The sequence below is a fragment of the Schistocerca americana genome, chromosome 3, assembly GCF_021461395.2.
Source record: "Schistocerca americana isolate TAMUIC-IGC-003095 chromosome 3, iqSchAmer2.1, whole genome shotgun sequence".
In the NCBI taxonomy this organism is placed as follows: Eukaryota; Metazoa; Arthropoda; class Insecta; order Orthoptera; family Acrididae; genus Schistocerca; species Schistocerca americana.
Window position 1 is genome coordinate 292,619,235 of NC_060121.1, and position 21,443 is coordinate 292,640,677.

At 39.6% G+C, this 21,443-nt stretch overlaps 1 protein-coding gene across 1 annotated transcript in view; it reads left to right on the forward strand.

The window, feature by feature from the left end:
* LOC124606029 (vacuolar protein sorting-associated protein 13B) overlaps positions 1-21,443 on the forward strand; it is a 219,251-nt gene that overhangs the window by 120,921 nt on the left and 76,887 nt on the right. The window contains exons 13-15 of the mRNA XM_047137992.1: positions 6,245-6,417; positions 15,618-15,809; positions 20,846-21,002. Coding sequence (XP_046993948.1) covers positions 6,245-6,417; positions 15,618-15,809; positions 20,846-21,002 — 522 coding nt within the window. The remainder of the gene's footprint in view (positions 1-6,244; positions 6,418-15,617; positions 15,810-20,845; positions 21,003-21,443) is intronic.

Consider the following 21,443-nt stretch of genomic DNA (forward strand, 5'->3'; position numbering starts at 1 on the left):
ATAGTTCCGCATGACACTGAGTAGCACTTCTGACAGTGAGAAAGGCAGTTTCCACATATGCTCGCTATTCCATTTTGTTTACACCCATCTTTTAGCATGGCGAAGCCCACACTGAATGTTTCAAGCACTAGTAGTGAGCAATCCTCGCATGCAGTCGCAGTCTGCTGGTTGATTTCAGTACTGATTGCCGCAGACTTTCGAATGTATTTATTGTGATGCCACATGTTCACAAAATATACCATAGTTACCATGTCTTATGGAATGGCCCTTGCAGTTGATTACAGAGGGCAGTTTTTTTTTTTAGTTTGATTGTCATGGCTACATTTTAAAAAATCTTTTACATAATTTGTTAAGTTTTCTTAAAAACATTAACTCTTTCATTCAACCATATGGAAAGGATAGACTGCTTCTCACCACATAAAGGATGTGCTGATTTGCAGACAGGCACAAAGAAAGAATGGCAAAAGTCCTTCTTCTACAGTAAAAAATTTACAGTCACTCAAGCACAACTCACACACACGTGGCCACTGTTTCTGAGCACTATGGCCCGTCTATCTACCTCTATTAACTCTTTCATTCCATTTTTATAGTTATCATTTTTATATACACACACACACACACACACACACACACACACACACACACACACATCTAGAATATTTGGTTCATTTACTAGACGACACAAAAATATACATGACCATGTTCAAAGGAAGAAGAAACAAAACAGTTAGAAAAGATTGAATGACAAAACAGCTGCATTGAATGACTTAACGCTTTCATAGGTGATAGGGCGAAACATTTGTTTAATATAGGCCTACATAGAATTACAGCTTTCAGTGAAGATAATGATTTACGAAAATACTCTTTTAGTAAAACTTTAAATGTACTTTTGTGAAAAATATAAATAGTAAAGTCTAAACTATGATTATGCACAAGGAAAAACAGAATGCTGTCAAGTGAAATATGAATTCATATACGTTCAATTTTTCTGCTACTGTAGAGTGTAATCATTGTAAGCCATAAAACTGTGACTAAAGTTATATTCTCTGCATATTTCAGGAGTTTTTTCAACATTTCAAACATCAGCTCCAATCCTTATCTAAAAAAAACAGTGTTTGCTTTTGGCAATTGCTAGCATTATCCAGTTGAGAGGAGGGCATAGGGAATCTTTGCAAAGATTTTGATAAGGAGGATCAAGTTGTAAGAGGAGCAGGGGACAGCATGAGGTGTCGTCAAAAATTACAGCATTAGCGATGACCTGGATGAAGTAGGTGTAGGAAATACACGAGCCACGTGAGCACAGAGTTGAGCAGGCTGCTGCTGACTGAAATGGAAATGCACACGAACACGAGTACAGTCCCTGTTTCTATAATTGGGAAATGGTTTTATACTAGAACCAGCCTACACCTGAATAAAAGAGGCTAAGATTGGTTGGTTGAGCTTCTAGCAGAAAATGTACAAGTGGGCACCATCACAAAATGTAAGATCCCTGTAGTTACTAATGTCAAAGAGGTACGTTTTTTGGAATTGAATCAGTGTTCAAGCACCCTGTTATGAAAGAAGTCAGAATAAGAGAAGAATCACACAAATGGGTTATGAATGTACAGAAAAGTAAGGTTAGCTTATTTCATCAGAATATTAGAGGACTGAGTTATAAGGTAGAAGAGCTCCTTGTCTGTTGAGAAAATTTAGAGAGCTCTGAGAAGATAGACGTCCTGTGCCTATCTGAGCACCAAATAACCAAAGAATTAGAGAAGTTAAATGTAAAGACTACACTCTAGCATCTTACTCATGTAGAACTAATATGGAAAGAGGAATAGTTGTTACATATATTAACGCAAGTTCGAAAACGTTGAGACAAGCAGATTTTGTAGTAATCAGCACATAGGTGTGTGTGACTGTGAATTAATACTGAAAAATAGTCCACTCTCAATGGGAACTGTATGTAGATCTCCACTGTGAAATTTCGAATTGCTTGTAAGAAATTTGGATTCCTTACTATGCTATTTGTCAGACAGTAGCAAACAGTTAATAGTCTGTGGTGATTGCAGTGTAGATTTTGTAAAAGATTATGGTAGAAAAAAGGATCTTTGGATCATACTACACATCTGTTTTGGTTCAGCAATGCACAATAGCCTACAGAAGCTAGATAACTACAAGTATAAAGGTATCAGAGTCTGTACTGGAGCATTCAAATTGGGTCCGACTAATGCTTTGCTGGTGGAAGTAAATGAACGAAATAAATCCCTGTCAAATTATTCTTGAAATGTCTCCACTTCTTACATGACAGCTTATGGACAAAGATTAGAGATCTCACTGCAAGGTGGTATGGAGGCAGATATTGGATTAAGAAAAAGCTACTGCCCTTAGCAGAATTGTACTTCAGTGCCTTGTCTTTCCCGGAATACATTGCCTCTTCCTCAAATTTAAGCTGCTCAAGCACGCCTTATTACAACACTAGTGAAGCTGAATATCAAGACACACAATGCAATCATCCAAGGTACACTGAATGAGAAAATTTTAGGTGACAACGTAGCCAATGACCATCCTCACAATATTTTTACACAGATGAGTCTAAAAAGAGAGTTAGGGCGGGAGGTGCATTTGGAGATGGCAAGATTAATCAAGGAGGAAATTCAAGCACCCTGAAGTTGCGTTCATACTGCCTATGGAACATATAGCAGATTTAGAGGAACTTAAATACACAAAAGAAATGCTAGAAGAGACAATTATAATTTTAACAGCATTGATGCTGTTAAAATGATACAATGACAGCAGTGCCAAAAATTATCTGGCAAATCCCATTATAGAACCAGTTCATGAGCTTTCCCGCTTAAATAAGATAACCATCATGCTGAAGGTTCACCGTAGAATAAAGGGAAACAAGAAAGTAATTATTCTGGCCAAGGAAACTGTGTACATTGGTTAGTTGAAATATGATAAAATACCACCCACTGATCTTCTTCATACCATGAGGACTATAATCAGTGCATGAAGGACTGGAAACCTCCAATGGTCTTACAAAATTAAAGTGAGAACACTATGCCGCAGTGGTACCCTATCCCCATCATGTCCTTGGTACCAAAATTGCAGATACAACAGAAACTTCATAATGACAATGACATGACTTCCATTCAACCACGGGAGATTATGGCAACATCTCTACCACCTCAATGTGATACCATTTTCTCCATGTTAATGTATCTGTGAGGAAGATATTAATCACGTTTTCTTTGGCTGCCACAGATGGCAGAAACTGTGAAACTGATACAGGACCTGATGACCTCTGGAAATGCTTTACTAACAAACCTTAAAACTCTTTTAGCAACAGAAGACCAAAAAGGGTATAAGCTCCTATATGATTTTGTAACAGAGCACAAAATAAGAATAGAGGAAAAATAATTTTTTGTGTTATAACATAGTAAAAATGTTAATTTGCTGAGATCATTGACTTAAGTCTAGTTAAATGGCTGTAACAGATAAATGCTTTTTATGGTTCTGAGGATGGCTGCATGGGTGAAACACACCCCACCCCGAAAAAAAAAAAAAAAAAAAAAGAAATGAGAGAGAGAGAGAGAGAGAGAGAGAGAGAGAGAGAGAGAGAGAGGAGAGGAGAAGAAGAAGAAGAAGAAGAAGAACTTTCCAACATGGGTGGATAAAGACATTATGACCCTAATAGATGATGTTTTCGATAATTGGTGCTCTATGTGATTACGATCCATAGGGTGTAATGCACAATCCGTGCTTCATCACTAGTCACAGTGTGACTCAAGAACTCATCACCAACCTTGTTATAGCACTCGAAAGTGGGCAAAGAATGTGCCCTTCACTTTGTTTTGTGTTCTTCTGTCAACATTTTCGGCATCCATCTTCCACACACTTTTTTGTAGTGAAGTTTGTCATTAACAGTATGAAAAACTGCTCGTCTTGAAACTTGTGGAAATTTACGATGCATTTCATCAATAGTGAGCGCCTGTTTTTGTGAATCACCTTGCCAACTTTTTGTGTCAAGTTGTCATTCATGACAGTAGGCCATTCAGATTGATATTCATCAGGAATGTTTGCTTTTCCTTTATTAAAAAGCCTACAAAATTTACACACATTTCCATCTCATTCTTTATACCTGCACCACAAACTTCAACAAGCTGCAAATGAATTTTAACAGGACGAATTTGTTTTGCATTTAAGAACCAAAATAATGAGCGCACTTCACAATTGGCAGGATTACTGATTGACATGGCGACAAATGGACGTCATGTGACAGGATGCTTGGACACAATGTGCTATCAGTTCTTACTTTAAAAATGACCCTCATAAATATGTACATGTGTAAGGCTCCCTTTTGACTTGGTATCAAGACGTGTGCCCTTCCTTCTGCTCTAAGATGATACAGATAATCAGGAATTCTTATTGAGACTGGTGGTAATATGATTAAAGCACTATACTTCTATACTATTATATAATATTCTACCTGTTCACACTTAACTTGCATTTTTCACGTTTACCCCCAAATAATAAAATGATTTTTAAGATGGTTCTGTAAACACACATATGGTGAGGTCCAGTCTCCAGTGATCTCTGTACTAACTCATCATTTTATGTTCAAGATTTTGTGGATTATTTGACATTCTAATTTTACTATCAACCATATGACAAACACTGGTGATTTCTGGTGAGTGCAGCTTCTTCGTACATTGCCATTTATAAGTAAAATGATGGTGTTGCTGATTATCATTGAACACATTCGTATTTCACTTTGTGTTTGTTGGTCTGTTGTTTGCATTACAATGTAGTGCTGTTGAAATTGCGATCACATTGGTAATGAAATCTTACGTTTTGTCATTTCTTATTTTCACATTTGATATGTTCCACTTAGACATTTTGTAAGTATATCTTAATCCGTTGTAGTGGATTACCAGTTCTTCCATTTATCTCTAACATGAGAGTAAAATTTCAACATTACTACTCTGTGTAGGCAGATGTGTTAGTCAAAGTAAAACGTGTTTGTTATTTTTTAGCTTTCTGTGTATGTATTCATAATGAAAGAAAACTAACAAAAAACTAAACTTGTTAGAATTTGTGTCAGAAAGTTGCCTTTGTAGAATTTTATTAAATGTGCAAATAATATGTCTACTTACAATAGATTGCTGCTGAATGAGACATTTATGACTGTTATAAGACTTTTTATAAGAAGGCACTTATTTCTTAATTTTTATTAAAGAAATGTTTATGAAAGAAACGCTTGTGAAATGAGAACTTTCTAAAAATAAGATGTTTATATAATGAAGTGTTCATAAAAAGAGACTTGTTTCTGTAACAGTTATCTTGAAGTGTCCAAACATTTAATACTAGAAATCTTATTTAAAAAAATAAAAACCAAAAGTAATGCATGTGATTCTTCAGTTTCTCCTGGCGTATTTCTAGCTCGAACTGTCCATGGGTGTACTGCCAATCCATAGTGTCCAACAGGCACAATATTTCGACACTCGGACATGTCGCCATCATCAAGTGTGCTGAAGTACTGAGCTCCTGAGGGCGGGCTGCCATCTTAAATCCCCTCCCCTTGAGAGGCGTTCTCTCCGCTGTCCATGCTCACGCGTCTGCGGTCACTGAGACACTGGCATTGGTGTCTGTGGTGGCGTCAGTGCAATTGAGGAGGGGATTTAAGACGGCCGCCCGCCCTCAGGAGCTCAGTTATTCAGTGCACCTGATGATGGCGACATGTCTGGTCGTTGAAATATTGTGCCCATTGGACACTATGGACCGGCAGTACACCCTTGGACTGTTTGAGCGGAAAAGTAATACAGACTAAAATGAAAAATAATGAGAAAACTAAAGCAGAAAAATGAAATGAAATATATGAAGGTACAGATCGGTGGATGTAAATGCATTTTGCATGCTTGAAACCATGGGAACTGGAAACACTGAACAACAGTGTACAGACAAAAGCTATTTGACCATATGGGGCCTTATGATGTAGTTATTTCTCACCATGTCTCACAGTTTCACTTCCCTTCCTGTTATTGATTAGCATCAGAAAATATTTAGATTCTCTTAGATCTGGCTTGTGCTTAATGGGCCACAATTTGTATGTGATACCAATGTTTTAGACTGTTCTGTTTGAATATGATGAAAATATTTTTTTGATATATGTTTATTATCTGTCTTTTCACACTCTCAGAAATATAACACCTGTAGCGACTATAATGTTTTATCTTGAATTTAATGAACAGTAACTGTTCAGAGCCTAGCCGTGAGCAGCTGCCACCAGCTTCAGCAGAGGATTTTGAGGCACTTGAAGCCAACATACCTGTTCAAGTGTTTCAAATAACATTCTTCAAACCAGAAATACAACTGCAGCTGGCGACTCATCCTCCCTTTGAGCCCTCTGTTATGCAGGCAAACAGGAAACGCAAGGTTAGCTCCATTCAACATAGCATTAATGTCATTGATTTTTTTTTTTTAATTCCTGAGCTGCTTGTAGAATGTAATCTGTTTCTTTGATGCATTTTGCTTACTGTGTGTGAACTGTAAATGTTTGAGTTGTGAATACAATGTTTTGTGAAACCTGGCCTTTTGTGGGACTAGTCTGATGCTGTTGTTCTTTTAGAAAACTGTCTGCCTGTTTTGTATGTTATTGATGTGAGAGACGACAGACATTTGAAAATGACAGATGATATACAAGAAAACCCTTGGTGGTCCATGGTGAAAACGTAGAAATGGTAGCACATATGAACTCAGTAATGTGACGTGATGACTAAGCATAGGAACCATAATCTGGAAGTGATAAGTGCAATCTTCAGTTTACATTTTCTAATCAAAAAATTTCTGTTGTATTCCTAAATCAGTTCAGGCAAAAGCAAGGAAGGCTCTTTTAACCATAGAATGGTGTATCTCTTTCCTATCACAACAGTGATAGAGGGAATCTATCTATAATGTTTTTTGGAATGTTATATTTTAGGACAGAAAAAGGTATATACAGTAAATTAAACAATGGAAATTCCAGGTAGGGATATCATCAATAAAAGAAAAGATTGCTACTCACTCTAAAGAGGACCTGTTGTATTGCAGACAGGCACAACAAAACTACTGTTACTTGGTTAGCTTTTGGGCAAAGCCTTTTTCAGAAAAGAAAACACACACTTCACACAAGTAAGCACACCTCATGCACATGTGACCATCGTCTCCTGCAGCTTGCACCAGAATGCACTGTCATGTGGAACAAAAGATGCAATCTGAATGGGACGGAGGAGCAGGATACAGGTGGGGGGGGGGGGGGGGGGGGGGTGTCTGGCAGAGCATGCAGGGACTCTGGATGGAGGTGTGACAAGACTGCCACAAAGTGCAATGTTAGGAGGCTGTGGGGTAATAAGTTGGGACAGGTAGGGGTATGGGACGTGGAAAAGGAGAGGAACAAGAAAGGGGAAAGGCACATTGGCAGAAGGCAGCACACAGTGAGGGTGAGAAGATGTGAGGTGATAGGGCAGAGAGGGTTCAAACTGTTCAGCGGAAGGTGTGGAGCAGTAGGTTGCCATAGGTTGAGGCCAGGGTAATTTCGGGAGCGGAGATTGTGTTGTAAGGATAACTCCCATTTGTGCAGATCTGAGAAGCTTGTGTTGGAGGGGAGGATCCTCGTGACACTTATTGTTGAAGCAGCCATTGAAATCAAGTGTGTTATGTTAAGTTGTGGTAACAGTCGTCTGCCTTGCTCTAGCGCACAGTTTGATGACGGCCGTTCATCCTGGTGGACAATTGGTTTGTTATCATCCCAATATAAAAGGCTGCAGAATGATTGCAGCGGAACTGGTATATGACATGGCTGCTTTCACAGGTGGCCCATCCTCTCATGGAGTAGGATAAGCCAGTGACACTACTGGAATAGGAAGTGCTGGGTGGGTGGATTGGGCAGATCTGGTACCTGGTTCTTCAACTGGGATATGATCTTTGGAAGGATGTCCCTCATTTCAGGTAATCAGAGCGCTGACGAAGGATGTGGTTTAATTGTTCCAGTCCCGGGCGGTATTGTGCGACAAAGGGGATGCTCCTTTGTAGCTGGTCCTTTCAGAAGAAGAGAGGAAGCCACACACAACCTCAAAACAAATCCTGACCTAATCATCCTACCTGCAGACAAAGCTTTCACCACTGTCATTATGAATCACAGTGACTACTTTGCTGAAGGCGACTGCCAATTGTCTCACTTCTCGACTAATAAAATCTGCCTGAGTGGCCCCATCCCAAAAGTCCAACATAACCTACAAATCCTGTTTAAGGCCTTAAGCCCTACCAAGAACCTCTCCCCAGAATCCATGTCCCTCCTCACCCCAGAGGCACACCACACATCTACCTTCTACATGCTCCCCAAAATCTGCAAATCCAACAATCCTGGACTCCCCTCTGTAGATCGTTATTGTGCCCCCCACCAAAAGAATTTTGGCCCTCGTGACCAATACCTTCAACCAGTTGCCCATAATGTAGCCTCCCACATCAAAAGATACCAACCAATTCCTTCACTGACTTTCCACCCTCCCCACCACTTAACCTCTTGAATCCTTCCTGTCACTGTTGACGCTACCTCCCTGAACACCAACATACCTCATACTCGTTGGTCTTGCCACCTTCGAACACTGCTTTTTCCAACATCCTTCAGGCTCCAAAACCATTACCTCATTCTGCATACATTTTACTAACTTTATCCTAACTGACAACTACTTCACCTTTGAAGGGAAGGTATGCAAACAGATCTGTGGCACAGCGATGGGCACCCCCATTTCATTCTCCTGTGCCAACCTGTTTATGGGCCATCTAGAGGAGACCTTCCTTACCTCCCAAAACCCCAAATCCCTGGTCTGGTTCAGGTTCATCGATGATATCTTCATAATCTGGACTCAGAGCTAAGGTACAATATCCTCAATTTTTTTTCTACCTCAGTACCTTCTGCCCCATGTGCTTCACCTTGTCTTTCTCATCCCAGTGTGCCACCTTCCTGGACGTTGACCACCTCCTCTCTGATGGCTGCCGTAACACCTCTGTCTACATTTAACACACAACCACCGACAGTATTACGTTTCAACGGTGTCACCTGTTTCACACCAAAAAATTTCTCCCATAGGGCCTGACCACCTGGGGACGACATATTTGCTGGGACAAGAACTCCATTGCCCAGTATGCTGAAGCTCTCAGCAAGGCCTTCACAGACAGGCACTATCCTCCTGACCTAGTCCGCGAACATATCTCCCATGCCATTTCCCCCACACACCCCCCAGTCATCTCACCAACTACAAAGAAGTGTCCCCTCCATCACCCAATACCACCTCGGACTAACATGATTGAACCACATCCTTCATCAGGGGTTTGGTTAGCAGTCGTCATGCCCTGAAATGAGGAACGTCCTACCCAAGTTCATTCCCACTCTCCCTAAAGTAGTGTTCTGTCAAAAACCCAACCTTCACAACACGCTAGTCTATCACTGTACCACTTGCAATCCCAACTCCTTGCTACAGGGATCATATCCCTGTGGAAGACCCAGTGGTCAGTTCTTGCCCAATCCACCCATCCAGCTCTTCCTATTCCAGTCCTGCCACAGGTTTATCCTACCCCATCAGAGGCCAGACAGTCTGAGAAAGCAACCATGTCATAGACCAGCTCTGCTTCAATCATTGCACAGCCTTTTATATTGGTATGATTACCAACCAGCTGTCCACCAGGATGAATGCTCATTGTCAAACTGTGGGGAAGAGCAAAGTACACCACTCTTTAGCACAACATGCAGCTGAACAGAAGATGGTTGATTTCAATAGATGCTTCACAACCCAGGTCATCTGGAGCCTCCCCTCCACCACCAGATTTTCTGACCTGTGGAGATGGGAACTATCCTTACAACACACCCTCCACTCCTGAAATTACCCCGGCCTCAGCCTACGGTAACCTACTGTCCCACACCTTCCACCCAACAGTTTTCACTGTCTCTTCACCCTTATTGAGTGTAGCCCTCTGCCAATGCACCTGTCTCTCTTTCCCCCATCTTGCTTCTCTCCTTTTCCGCACCCTGCTTCCTTCCCCCCCTCCCACATCCCTATCCGCCCCCACCGCCAGCCCCACCCCCACCCTCCCTCACGGGTCCTTGCTCCACAGTCACTCAATGGTGCACCTGGAGGCATTCTTGCCTACCATGTCTACCAGACAGCATTCTTCTCTCCCTCCACCTGTATCCTGCTATTCTTTCTTGTCCCCCGCCATCTCCAGACTTTTGCTTTTGTTCCATGTGACACTTGCATTCCAGTCCAAGCTGCCAGAGATACACCGGTCATGTGTGTGTGAGGTGTGCTTGTTTGTGTGAATGAATGAATGAATGTGTGTGTGTGTTCCTTTTTTTGAAGCAGTCTATGGCAAGAATCATAAAAGGAGGTTGTATACATGGAAGAATCCTGGAGATACTAAAAGGTATCAGATAGATTATATAATGGTAAGACAGAGATTTAGGAACCAGGTTTTAAATTGTAAGACATTTCCAGGGGCAGATGTGGCCTCTGACCACAATCTATTGGCTATGAACTGCAGATTAAAATTGAAGAAACTGCAAAAAGGTGGGAATTTAAGGAGTTGGGACCTGGATAAACTGACTAAACAAGAGGTTGTACAGAGTTTCAGGGAGAGCATAAGGGAACAATTGACAGCAGTGGGGGAGAGAAGTACGGTAGAAGAAGAATGGGTAGCTCTGAGGGATGAAGTAGTGAAGGCAGCAGAGGATCAAGTAGGCACAAAGACGAGGGCTAGTAGAAATCCTTGGGTAACAGAAAAAATATTGAATTTAATTGATGAAAGGAGAAAATATAAAAATGCAGTAAATGGAGCAGGCAAAAAGGAATACAAACGTCTTAAAAATGAGATTGACAGGAAGTGCAAAACGGCTAAGCAGGGATGGCTAGAGGACAAATGTAAGTATGTAGAGGCTTATCTCACTAGGGGTGAGATAGATACTGCCTACAGGAAAATTAAAGAGACCTTTGGAGAAAAGAGAACCACTTGTATGAATATCAAGAACTCAGATGGATACCCAGTTCTAACCAAAGAAGGGAAAGCAGAAAGATGGAAGGAGTATATAGAGGGTCTACACAAGGGCGATGTACTTGAGGACAATATTACAGAAATGGAAGAGACTGTAGATGAAGATGAAATGGGAGATACGATACTGCGTGAAGAGTTTGACAGAGCACTGAAAGACCTGAGCCGGAACAAGGCCCCTGAATTAGACAACATTCCATTAGAACTACTGACGGCCTTGGGAGAGCCAGTCCTGAAAAAACTCTACCATCTGGTGAGCAAGATGTATGAGACAGGCAAAGTATCCTCAGACTTCAAGAAGTATATAATAATTCCAATCCCAAAGAAAGCACGTGTTGACAGATGTGAAAATTACCGAACTATCAGTTTAATAAGTCACAGCTGCAAAATACTAACACGAATTCTTTACAGATGAATGGAAAAACTGGTAGAAGCCGACACCGGGGAAGATCAGTTTGGATTCCGTAGAAATATTGGAACACGTGAGGCAATACTGACCTTACGACTTATCTTAGAAGAAAGATTAAGGAAAGGCAAACATACGTTTCTAGCATTTGTAGACTGGGAGAAAACATTTGACAATGTTGACTGGAATACTCTCTTTCAAATTCTAAAGGTGGCAGGGGTAAAGTACAGAGAGCGAAAGGCTATTTACAATTTGTACAGAAACCAGATGGCAGTTATAAGAGTCGAGGGACATGAAAGGGAAGCAGTGGTTGGGAAGGGAGTGAGACAGGGTTGTAGCCTCTCCCCAATGTTATTCAATCTGTATATTGAGCAAGCAGTAAAGGAAACAGAAGAAATATTCGGTGTAGGTATTAATATCCATGGAGAAGAAATAAAAATTTTAAGGCTCGCCGATGACATTGTAATTCTGTCAGAGACAGCAAAGGACTTGGAAGAGCAGTTGAACAGAATGGACAGTGTCTTGAAAAGAGGATGTAAGATGAATATCAACAAAAGCAAAACGAGGATAATGGAATGTAGTCGAATTAAGTCGGGTGATGCTGAGGAAATTAGATTAGGAAATGAGACACTTAAAGTAGGAAAGGAGTTTTGCTATTTGGGGAGCAAAATAACTGATGATGGTCGAAGTAGAGAAGATATAAAATGTAGACTGGTAATGGGAAGGAAAGCGTTTCTGAAGAAGAGAAATTTGTTAACATCGAGTGTAGATTTAAGTGTCAGGAAGTCGTTTCTGAAAGTGTTCGTATGGAGTGTAGCCATGTATGGAAGTGAAACATGGACGATAAATAGTTTGGCCAGGAAGAGAATAGAAGCTTTCGAAATGTGGTGCTACAGAAGAATGCTGAAGATTAGATGGGTAGATCACGTACGTAATGAGGAGGTATTGAATAGAATTGGGGAGAAGATAAGTTTGTAGCACAACTTGACGAGAAGAAGGGACCGTTTGGTAGGACATGTTCTGAGGCACCAAGGGATCACAAATTTAGCATTGGAGGGCAGCGTGGAGGGTAAAAATCGTAGAGGGAGGCCACGAGATGAATACACTAAGCAGATTCAGAAGGATGTTGGTTGCAGTAGGTACTGGGAGATGAAGAAACTTGCACAGGATAGGGTAGCATGGAGAGCTGCATCAAACCAGTCTCAGGACTGAAGACCACAACAACAACAATGGCAAAAAGCTAAGCTTGTAACAGTCTTTTCGTTGAGTCTTTCTGCAACTTAAATGTTATCTTTATGGTGAGTAGCAATCTTTCCTTTTATTGTTAAACAGTAAAGTAATGATACTGAGTGACAAACAAAATTTTGTGTGACAGAAAAGGGATGGGGGATATTGTTTTGGGATCATTGTGCTAACTTTTATGAAACAATCCAACAATTGCTTTATGAGAAAATTACGAACTTGTAAAATAGTAGAACTGAACTTGTGTTTTGAATTTGATAAAAAAAAAAGGTTGTACAGTAGGACATAGGACATTTGTTTGCATATAACATTGGAATTCAAGAAACTGAATGTAATCTCCATTTATTTTAATTCTTGCTTGTATTGTGGAATAATAGTTCCAATACCATCAGTTTTATGTTGTAAATAAGAAGGAAGTTTGTGACAACAGTGGATGGTAAGACAAAATTAATTTTTAATGTAATACCACACCAATGATTAGAAAAAGCAAACAGAAAAAAATGTGGCAGTCAGATGAAAAATATGAAGCTGTTACACTTGCCCTTGGTGTACTCACCGTATGGTGGTTTTGCACTGCTAGAGCTCATCTACATTCCATCTCAGTTTGTCATTGAGGGATTATACTAATGACCAGTAACCAAAATACTTTTTCTTAAAAACTGCATTGAAATTGGATGTCTTGAAGAGTAGCTTTATCTATTTGGTGGTGAAAAGGCACATCAAATAATTAGACATAATATATGTTCTGGTGATTACTATTTTATGTAAGCCTTTGTTGTAATCAGAACTCATTGAAAGAGACTGATAGTATTAGTTTGTTGTACCCACTGGCACTGCATTTTGCTCAGCTCCTTCTAACAATTTTATTTTGTATTGTTCAGAGTATACAAAGCTTTTTCTGTCAGCCTAGCTGTAGATTGCTACCCACAACTTTTTTTTCTATGTTGCTGATTACTACCATATTGCTCATTCTCACTGACCATGTATTTTTTCTTGGATACACTCTTTAAACAACACACTTGGGTCAATACGTTATCGCCTAATTGCCTTTGCTTTGCTCTCATTTTTCTGCTTCTTTCTGTTCCTCTGTCTCCAAACCAATGTCCTTTCAACTTCTTTCCTCTTTTCCACTGCACTTTTTGTCTCTGACATTTGTATTCTCTCACATACCATTTCATTTGTTCTTGTTGTGCAGTTTTCTCCTCCCATGCTTGCCATACTATCACTAGACAATACTTTGTGTATTTTAGTAACATTCTGAATTAAAATTTCTCACATTGATTTATTTTTCTGCTGCTGTCTGCATGTACCTGTTGGTCCAAAGACCTGCAGCATTTCTACATTGTTGTCAGTTTTGCTACTTAATTGTTTGGTTCTGTGTAGAGTGAGTCAAAGCCATGTCATTCTCGCAATTGCTTAGCCTGAGAGTGAATTTGCGTGAAAAATGTGAAGTGAAATAGAGTGACACATTGTGTGCTTTCATTTGGTGAGAAACTGCTTTATACTAAGCTGAAACTGGACAGTGGCGACATCATGAGGATATGAATTAATATTTCTGCCATTATGATCTTATTATTTTTGTTCTAATGTTGAGAGACAAATATTTCTAAAATTTGGATTTTATTACAAAGAAGCAGAAACTTCAAGTTGGTTGAAGCTTTTGTAGTTGCAGTTATAGTTTGATGAATATTCTTTACCTCTATCTGCATATTGATCTCCCTAAGGATGGAAGATGTATGTAAATGTTCCTGTGATACAGAGCAAGAAGAGACACAAAGACTCTCATTTTGCATACATGTCACAAAAAAACCACCAAAGATTTCTTTCACTTACAGTAAATATTTTGTGTAATTGAGTTGCCGTGTAACTTTAAAAATTTGTTATTTGAATTTATTGTGTGACATAGTTGACACACATTACAATGGAACAATACTAATGTTATTTGTAATTAAAGCAGTTTAAAGATTCTTTATATTTATTGTATCACATGGTTGACACACATTGCAATGGAACAATTATAATGTTATTTGTAATTAAAGCAGCTCAAAGATTGTTAAGATTAATATTAATACAAAACTACCACATCTGTATACCCACATATTATGTCTCGTCTGGTTTCCTTTGAATGAACATCACCTGGGAATACTTGCAATAGCCTTCACAACAAATCCTCATAGAGTTGTGCCAGTATAGTGACTTAAGAAGTATAGTTATCTTATACAATGTCGAAAGCAATTTCTGGAACACAGTGTCATATAAGCACTCCATCAGCTGTCTGTCAGAAGCATGGCGAGTAGTGAGTGCAGGCAACTTGGCGTACTGTGTACACTAGCATATATAAGATCATGTTCCAGAGTTTGCATTTAATGTTGCATCTCATAATTAGAGTTGCTAAGTCATTATATAGGCCCAACTTTGTGGGGAACATTATGAAAACAGTTAGCCTTCGCAACAAATCCTCATAGAATTGTGCCAGTATAGTGACTTAAGAAGTATAGTTATCTTATACAATGTCGAAAGCAATTTCTGGAACACAGTGTCATATAAGCACTCCATCAGCTGTCTGTCAGAAGCATGGCGAGTAGTGAGTGCAGGCAACTTGGCGTACTGTGTACACTAGCATATATAAGATGATGTTCCAGAGTTTGCATTTAATGTTGCATCTCATAATTAGAGTTGCTAAGTCATTATATAGGCTCAACTTTGTGGGGAACATTATGAAAACAGTTGGCAATGTTACATGATGAGGAAAACAGGTTGTGACATAATAAATGTGTGTCCGTGCAGTTTTAGTCGTTTTTAATAATAATAATAATAATAGTAGTAGCAGTAGTAGTAGTAGTAGTAGTAGTAGTAGTAAAATGACCTCTGGAGCTCACGATGACTGGTGATTCTTTGTATGTTTTAGAGATCAGCACGAATACAACCATTGTGTCAGCTTGCACCAAATTCCTTACCTCAAGTAACTTTGGAATGTCAGTGCCTGGATGCAAAGATGGTGCGACCTATGTATCCTAAGCGGCTAGTGAAGACAACATGCCAATTACCATCTCCGCCTCAGCACATGTTTGATATGTGCCATTCAATGTTTAATGTGAAGGTATGATTTTACAGATGCAACCTATAAAATACATTTTGTTCAACAAAGCTGCTATATAAAATAATAGCTCCAAGATATATCTCTTTACTCTAAGGAGCTCCATATAAAGCAGCCAAAAATAAGGGGTAGAATGATTGTTCTTTGTCTTATATCCATAACTGAAATTTTGTATGACACTTGTAAGAGCCAGTAAATTGTGGGTGTTAGATAATGCTACTTATGTAGAACAAATGGTCCTATATGACATGTGAACAAAATTTCTGATGTAGAGATAAAAATGTAGGGTGCTCAACAAACAAAAAATCTGAGATTGTAAAATGCAAATTCTTGATCTAAGGTTGTAAAGTATCAAAAGATTTTACTGACATAGTGCTACATACATACACATACACAAACAAACAAACAAATTGTTGCAGTTGCTCTGTACCCAGATGTTTGATGTTTCAGTGAGATGAAGTAGTGTATTCAACATACCCAGGAATCCATCCTGGATTTTCCATTGTTAGATACCCAGGAGTCCATGGTTCTTTATATGTCAAAGTGATAAAAGGTTTAGCTACCATTGAAGAATTATAAAGAAGTGCTTTTATAAGCCTAGGACTAGTTAGAAGTTGGAGATACTGCTGTAGAATACATACAAACTATTCCTTAAATACAAAATTGTTAAGGCTTTCGTGGCCACTTGTTGACAATCTGCCTATTGGCTTCTGTCTCGGGTTCTTTGGCCGACGTTCATCTAATGATTTTTCTGACGTTTCGCCAGCACGAGTGGCTGGCATTGTCAAAGCTTCACCCTCCATTGCCGGTGGTGAACTGGAGCCGAGCTCGCGGCCACAGACTATATGTACCTGGCGCACCAACGTCCGAGGGCTTCTCTGCGGTCATTTCCGGTGCGGTTCTCCTCTTGCTACCTGCGACGGTCGTTCGCTGCAGTACGGGAAGCCAGGATCCGTTTACCTTAAGGCTTTCCTCTTTCTTGTTGAAACTGTTTGCGTGATTTTGCACGTTAACAGTTTCAACAAGAAAGAGGAAAGCCTTAAGGTAAACGGATCCTGGCTTCCCGTACTGCAGCAAACGACCGTCGCAGGTAGCAAGAGGAGAACCGCACCGGAAATGACCGCGGAGAAGCTCTCGGACGTTGGCGCGCCAGGTACATATAGTCTGCGGGCGCGAGCTCGGCTCCAGTTCACCACCGGCAATGGAGGGTGAAGCTTTGACAATGCCAGCCACTCGTGCTGACGAAACGTCAGAAAAATCATTAGATGAACGTCGGCCGAAGAACCAGAGACAGAAGCCAATATTCCTTAAATGCCAATTTTATCTTCAGAAAAATATTGTGCTGCTTTCGTATTTCATATCAATGCACACTTCACTGCAGAGTGAGAAAATACATCCTGAAAGCTGGGCAATATTCATAAAGTATAAAATAAGGAGAAGGCAACCACTCATTTGTAGTGGACTGATGTGTGACACATAGATACATGTATCAGAAAACAGTAATCACCCTAACCTTTTGGCTCTTGCTCTTTTACCGAAGTAAGTAGACACATTCATACAAACAGCCACAGACACCCAAATGCACACTCCTGCAGCCACTGATTTTAGTTTTACTTTTTGGGTACTCCCTCATTTTTTATTGATCTTCTTTTCAGTCGGAAGATGTTCAAGCAGTTGTTGGTCTGCATTGGTAACAATAGCATAAACCTTCCTCTGGCAACAAGTGTAGGTTCTTTTTCTTTCTCCGGCTATTTTAATTTTTTTCTCTCTCTTCCTTCCAGTGTTCAGTGTTTGCTGTCTTTATTCCCATTTTCTACTACACTGTATCTATCACTGAGGTGGGAAGCATTGACTACTAAAATTACCTTTATAATGTTCCACTCTTGTTGCCTATTCTCCTTGTTCAAAGATATGTTTATTGGCTTTGTAAGAAGATTTGCATGTAGTCAGTGTATGTATCTATTGTTGAAATGATGTGACGCAGTGTGTGGTGCCTTTTCCTTTTTATACTGAAATAGTGTCTGCAACATCTACATCTAAATCCATTCTCAGCAAGCCACTGAGTTGTGCATGGCAGAGGGTACGTCCATTGTACCAGTTATTAGAGCTTTTTCCATTTCCATTCATGTATGGAGGTCCACCCTGGTAGCTGAATGGTCAGCGTGACAGATTGTCAATCCTCTGGGCCCGGGTTCGATTTCCGGCTGGGTCGGGGAATTTTCTCCACCCAGGGACTGGCTGTTGTGCTGTCCTCATCACCACCCTCTCATCTTCGTTGACTGCAGGTCACCGAAGTGGCATCAAATTGAAAGACCAGCACCTGGCGAGTGGTCTGCCTGACAGGGGGCCCTGCACGACGGGGCCCTAGCCATACGGTTAAATAAATAAATGTATGGAGCATGGGAAAATGACTATTTAAATGCCTCTGTGCATGCTGCAACTAATCTACTCTTGTCCTCATGATTACTATGGGAGCAATATATAGGGGATTGTAATATAAAGCTGATTCTTGAGACTTTGCAGGTAGGCTTTCTCGAAATAGTTTGTATGTATCATCAAGTGTCAGTCAGGTCAGTTTCCTCAGCATCGCTGTTGGGCTCTCCCATGTGTCAAACAAACCTGTGACCATGTGTGCTACCTTTATCTCAGTATCCCCTGTTAGTCCGATTTGGTATAGATCCCACACACTTGAGAAATATTCTAGGATGTGAAGCATGGGTTATTTGTAACCCACCTCCATTGTAGACTATTTGCATTCCCCTTGCATTCTACCGATAAAGTAAAGGCTGCCACTTGCTTTACCTATGACTGAACCATGTGGTTGTTCCATTTCATATCCCTACAAAGTATAAACAATCAGGTATTTGTATGAGTTTGCCAATTCCAACTCCAACTTATTGCTATTTTAGTCCTAGGATGCTATATTCTTTTCATTTTAGTAATTGCACAATTGCACATTATTGAACATTTCAAATAAGTTGCTAATATTTGTGCCACTTTGAACTCTTACCAAGATTTGACTGAATATTTGTGCATTGTAGTTTTACACACACACACACACACACACACACACACACAGAGAGAGAGAGAGAGAGAGAGAGAGAGAGAGAGAGAGAGAGAGAGAGAGAGAGGATGGCAGAGGTGCAGAATAAGACTGGCTTAGCCTCATGTGTGAAGATATATGGTGCTGCCACATTGTCATATCATCTGCACACACTACACAAAACAGAGAAAATACTATTGCATCAGTAACTTGAAAAACCATACGAGATTAATAAATATTATTTACATAAATTATAGCAGTGTATTAATTACCACTATTATTTGACAATGAGCCTCACCTGTTTTCCTTGGGTGGAAGATTGCACAGAGTCCGGTAAATTTTTTTGTGGCACTACATTCATTGTTGCTATTCTTATGTCTGTGTTGGTAAGTACATCCCTGTAGATTATCTGTGGGCTTTTTACATGCTTTCCAGCTCCCTCTTTTCTCGATTTCAGACTTCTGTTTCATATGGTATGTTTTAGATTGTAAGTTGTTAATTATGTACTATACCAGTTTGCTCTAATGTAGCATTCACTGTGTTAGGATAGATACTGTTGACTACTTGTAGCTGTGTGTTCAGAATTTGCCTGTTTGGAATATCTTTATTTCTGTACAGTTACTTCAGTTTTATATTTTAGTATGGTTGACAACTTGCTTCCCTATCTGTCTAAAGATAACTACTGTATCCTATGTTCAGATTAGTTTAGAATTAAGTCTGTCTGCAAGCACACTTTTGTCAAATGTTTCAAAAACCAAGACCAGATTCACTGCATATTATATTTTTTTCATTAAGAAGATTTATGTGAATGTCAAATTTGTGGTGTGAATGTGTATGGTAGCTGTGCTATTTCTTTATTCTGACTCTGCTGTCCATGGACTTCGGTCCATTGATTTAGCACTCATGTAGTTAAGATGTGTACTGTGCCAGGACAACTTGATGTAGAGTATAAAATCTTATGGAGAAATGTAAAAATATTAAACAGTTATTGATTTCTTGGGGCCCACATTGAGACTGTGAACTTGGATGGTACAGTGTTTTACTCCAGCAAGTTACCTCTACTGAAGAAATCAGTGCTTGGTACTGCTGCTAAGACACAAATAAAAGTAAAAGTGACAACAGAACCCTTGTTTTCAGAACTGTTGTTTTCTTTCTCAGTGAGGAAAACACACATGTAAAAAAAAGGTTTTACTTATGCAAGCTCTCGGAGTCGGAGCCAATGGCTTCTTCCCCTAGCAGAAGTGTTGAAGGGGAAGGAAGAGGGGCGAAGACTAACAAACTAGAGAGATTTATGAGAAGGGGTGTACTTTGGAAAAGTCACCGAGAAGCCCTGCCCAGGGAAGTTTTACTGGACGGGATAAGGAAAGACTGATTCTCTCTCTCTCTCTCTCTCTCTCTCTCTCTCTCTCTCTCTCTCTCTCTCAATGTCAAGGCATAACACAGTAAGTGCAGACAACAGCTCCTATCACATGGGAAGTGGGGATCAGAATCTTTAACAAACTTCCAAAGGGAAGCTGCTTTGATTTCAAAAATGTATCTTGAAGGTATATCTTATTAGTAAGAGATTTTATAGGAAGGAAGATATATTTGGGTTAAATGTCCCTTAGACATTGAGTTCATTAACGGTGGAGCACAGACATCAATTGTTATTTAAGGATGGAGAAGGAAATTGGCCATGCCCTTTCAGAGGAACCATCCTGGCATATGGCTGGAGTGATTTAATAGCATTAAAGAATTACTCTTAGAGGTATAGGTTACTTTGTTTTGCACCATATTATTTATAAATAATAGTGACATATTGAGCTTTTATAACCATCCCAGAAAGTTATGACATGAATTGTAACATTTGTTCACAGTCCAAAACAAATCTTATATTTGTCTGTGCAGAATAAATAAATAGATTGTGTTTGTTGGTAGCAATAATCTAATCTTTTTTTTTTTTTCATTGAGAATGTGACATGTAAAAAAATAAATTGACAGTTCTGCTCCCTTCCAGTTTGTGGGCATTGCCAGCTCTTTGATTTTGGATGCCAGTTGTAAGCGAACTACAGTTCTGCTACCAAGCAATTTATCATTCAGTCAGCGGAGCATTGTCCTTCCACAGTACTGGGTTGACCCAGCTATACCTCATATAGAGCAAACTGTAGAAACAGGCAAGTAGTAGCCATGATATTCTTTCAGTAAAAATGTGTGTGTGTGTGTGTGCGTGTGTGTGTGTGTGTGTGTGTGTGTGTGTGTGTGTGTGTGTTATAAATATTATTTAGCGGTATTGATTCAATAATTTAAGTGTAGTATTCATCTAACTGCCAAATTTGCACAGGTAGGTCACAGTTTTCTGTAAAACTGTATTATATTAATAAAGTAACTTCCACAGAGATAATTAATGAAACAAAAAATGTACATTTGCGATATGTTAAACTGTTGTGCTGGACCTAGATTCACACTCATATTTCTGCGTTTCTGGGGAACTGCGATATCAGTTGTACTTTCTGTGCAAAGGTCATGGATCTGGTTTCAAATTTGGGTACTGACCACAATTTTAGTTTTTCCTTGATGTTAATTTCAGTGTATACTGTGCCAAAGAAACATTTGTC